We start from the raw sequence: 4,305 nt of genomic DNA on the forward strand, positions 1-4,305 counted from the left end.
TAAATGATGTTAATTCTTTGATATCACTGACGGTTTGGTTTTATTCCAATTCGGACGAAAAAGGAGTATATTTTTGTAAAGTGTTTTTGATTGTAAGGTTAGATTTAGGTTTTGCACGCGCGAATTAATGCTACTGACAAACACATTTAAGTACATGTACTTAAATAAATTGATGTGATTTTGATTTAACATATCTTTAATCAGTTTTGGGATCAATCTTACATGTAATTTTTTCTACATTTTGTTTCAGATTGTCAATGACTACACCTAATAGGGTTTAATATGTTATACGTACATGGTGAATTAACCTGTTCAAAATAATCTACCTGACTGCAACTGATTGTAATTGACAGTGCAAAATCCTTGCTGAAGGTAACAAGAGATTAATAAAACTAATGATTTCATACTGGTCAATATAAGGTTCAACGTTTGCCATAAATAAATTATTAATCTTGCCGGAACAATGACCGCTGTACATTCATCAGTTCATCCGAAAACCTGTAAGCTGCCGTGGGGAACCATTCTAAAACCAGAGTTTGGATTAGGTTACCAAAAAATGAATGAGTATGAAATCGACCAGACGGTCAACAGATTGAGTCAACTACCCGCGCCTAAAACAAGACCTTACTCTCGGGTTGGTAAACAGATGGATCAGGATGAAATTAATGAAATGGTTTGTATAATAATTGTTTTCAGAGATATATTCACTTAGTATCATTTTATAGACATTTCAAAAATGACCAATTGATATATGATTTGACTTGCATTTTACATAAACACTTTATAACACTTTTTAATCAATATGCTGTTCGCATACGATTTATTAATAAACTTATGTTCTGTTCTGTTCTATAACAATTCAGAAACTCATATGTTAAACTTAGCCACCTTCTTAACTCTTGATTTTTTCATTGTGTATTATTATTAAGACCAACGTTAGTTTTATGTCTTTCCAAATTTGCAGCTTGAAAGACTTACGAAAGTGAAAAAAGAGAAAATTCCCGACCACGATAGAAGAATGACGTCATCACCTTACAGACAAATGGGCGTGGTTAATTCATACGCTTGGAAAGGATTCAATTGATGCTATATTATCGAAAATAATTTTAAAAAGTTGAGAAAACTCTTCTGTTGATATGACACAAAAAAGTCGTTGTCAGGAGTTGAAGATCTAGTTATATATACAGATGTGGTATCTTTTTTTTTTTTATTGATTTTTGGATATCGTTTTAAGCCACAATATATTCACTTCTGATAAAAAGACTTTCTAAGGTAAAACAATAAATACCAAGTTTAGATTTTTAATTTTAATGCATACATCTTGAAATCTTTCAATATTATAATTGTTTAGGGTTTTATCAATCATAAACTGTATAGATCACAGCCACCATACGCATTATGTCTTCATTATTGGTGCAGAATATTACAGCTTCTAAAACATTTTTTCCAAGGTTATATAGGTTATCATTATACAGAATACCGTTTGAACCGGTGCTAGGGGGCATGAAAGATGTATACTATTACCTCTTTTCAGAAGACTTAATAAAAGCGAGTCTCCAATTTTCTACTACATGCATCTGTTTGTGTTTTCATATCTCACGCGGGATCTTCCCCTTTTTCATTTTTTTACGTTTAATCATAATCGCTTAGTAATTTATGTAAATATTGTATACATGTTTGGCACAATTATCCCTTTGGAGATGTATTTTCGGTCACTGTTTACACTTTTTTTGTGATTTTATTTCATTATATTTGTTGTTTCAAATAAATATATCAAGCATGTCAAATCAGCAGATTTTACTATACTTCATATGAAGTTTATTGATGTTCATCACAAAATGATTAAGACCTTAACTTAAATCTTGAAAAAAATGCCTTTTAAGGAATTCTGCCAAATAAAATTTTATACACATTATTTTTTAGAAACTTGTCACTGCACTATGAAAATCTGTTGTGTATACAGTAAACTTCACTTAAAGCGAACACGGTTATAGCGAACATTTGCCCTTCTTTATTTAATATAAAATATACGGTTATAGCGAACCCGGTTATAAGGAATTATCGACTCATCATGCATATACGAGTATATGATTAAATATTTTTAAAAAAAAATGTTAAGGCATTTAAGAACAGAACACGAATTTTACCATTTCGCTCCTCATCCATTACATAAGTATACATTATTGTGTCAAAGTCAAACAATAAAATAAAATATACAGTACAAACGTAGCACTGAATTTATTTGTTGGCAGTAGCTTTTAATTGTTTGTACGTAGTTGTTAAGATAGAACGAGCATTTTAAGAGTTATTTCCAATATAGATGTTTAGACCATTTGTTTTATAACCATTTTATGCAGAAATATATGATATGAAAATATTAATGTTTGTTTAGACTTATAAAATATCTGACATGTCATTTTGTATAAATTCTCTCAATATGAGTCCATTGACTAATGACTTATTGACTAAAAATGTCCGGACTCGCAGTGCCTGAAAGTGCGGATGGACCCTTATTTAACTTAGAAATCACGCCATTAACTAGTGAAGATGCGATTTTATTGATTCAAAAACAGCATAACGACCAATTTGGATATCTAAACCTACTGATTTTAAGCATATATATTAGACTATATAAATATCTATTCCCTTAAAGTGTTTTATTTGAGATAGATGAATTCAATTGACCTTTTGTGTTTTTCAATGTGGTGAGATTATATTTTAGTTGTAAGATAGTTGTAACATTCCGGTCCTGCACCTCTATCCACGAATACAGCTGATGGCATACGTCGAAAACGATGGGTGAAAAAGTGGGTATATAAACATTTATATGTTTATAAGTATTTACACAATTTTTTACATATCTATTATATCATATAATGGATAAGATAGGCTAACCAGCTGAACGAAAAGTTAATCCAAAGTCAGTTTATGTATGGCTTTATGTAATATTGGATTATAGCGGGACTTTAACTGTGTAACCACATATCATTTCTGCTGTATCTGCGAGATTGAACATTAAAATTCGTAAAACTTTATAGCGGCCTTCCGCTTTTAAAATATTATTTTTAGATAAATCGTTTCATATAATTGACAAATAAAATAAAGTGGACAAGGTTAGCTTTTAAAAAAGCTAGTAGCGACTCGCTTAGTAATTTCTTTCCAGGGGTGTGTTTAAATGTTAAAATGACAGTTCTGTTAGCTGAAGAGACTTCAGCGAACATCAAAATAAAAATGACATATAAAGTTATGGAAGCCATTTCTCTCAGTTTAACAAAGAGGAATATGAGTATATATGAAGATGTATGTAAACAGATAGAATGAAGTCCCTATGTCTGTGCACATTTACTATATGGCTTGTTGACCTTGACCAGAAAAAAATAGATAAGTAGAATTCATAAAGATGTCTCTTAAAACGAAGTTAAGTTGTAATATGTTATTTAGTATTGGAATGAGTGACAGACACAAGTCCTAAAGTAAACACAAACTGTCAATCAATTCAGCCAGAAAAGCCGGGATCCTATTAAAAAATAGGATCCCGGAAATTGACCAGTTCAAGAATATAGTTTTCAGAAAAGCGGGGATCGTATTAAAATATAAAGAGATCCCAGGAATTGGCCGGTTCAAAATATTGTTTTCAGAAAAGCTGGGATCTTATTAAAACATATAGGGATCCCGGGATTTGACCAATTCAAGAATATAGTCTTTGATTTTTCCAATTAATTAGACATATAATTATAATTATTGTGATTTTGTTAATAAATAACTCTTAATATATCTTTATCCTAAGTTAAACTAATTTAACGTTCATAACATACAATAAAAAAACTTAACGTTTAATGGCCTTTCATTACGACAATAATCAACACAAATATGGTTTATTAGTTTTTTCCTCTATATCTTACACGATCGCGTATCTCGGGCGTCCCGGATCCCGGCCAGTAAATACATACACTAAATACCGGAAAGAAATGACCGGAAAAAAGAAAAAAATGCACAGAACCAGATGTCGTTTATGTTAATTAACCAAACGAAAACTTGCTACAGAGAAAAGAAGACTGGTGAAATCGCTAAATCAAAAGTCAGTGTAAATATGATTTATTGAAAAGAATCCATGAAAATAAACATTTTAATCATCATTATATCTTTGCGCTCAAAACAATACTTGCTGCTTTTTAAAAATGGCGTGAAAATTGAAGGTTTTTTGACGCTATGTAAGATCAAATTTGATTGGCTAAATAATTTTGGATCCTAGCCCTGATAGATAAATTTTGTAGAAAGCTGGAAGCCAAGCTTCGATTAAATTTT

At 30.8% G+C, this 4,305-nt stretch overlaps 1 protein-coding gene across 1 annotated transcript; it reads left to right on the forward strand.

The window, feature by feature from the left end:
- The first annotated feature begins 249 nt into the window (after nt 1-249).
- Nucleotides 250-2,100, forward strand: LOC132755753 (uncharacterized). The gene is made up of 2 exons (XM_060746667.1): nt 250-673; nt 965-2,100. The coding sequence occupies exons 1-2, from the start codon at nt 464-466 to the stop codon at nt 1,082-1,084; spliced, it is 330 nt and encodes a 109-aa protein (XP_060602650.1). The 5' UTR covers nt 250-463; the 3' UTR covers nt 1,085-2,100.
- Nucleotides 2,101-4,305: the final 2,205 nt, after the last annotated feature.

The sequence above is a fragment of the Ruditapes philippinarum genome, unplaced genomic scaffold, assembly GCF_026571515.1.
Source record: "Ruditapes philippinarum isolate M1 unplaced genomic scaffold, ASM2657151v2 ctg2881_1_1_1_1, whole genome shotgun sequence".
NCBI lineage: Eukaryota > Metazoa > Mollusca > Bivalvia > Venerida > Veneridae > Ruditapes > Ruditapes philippinarum.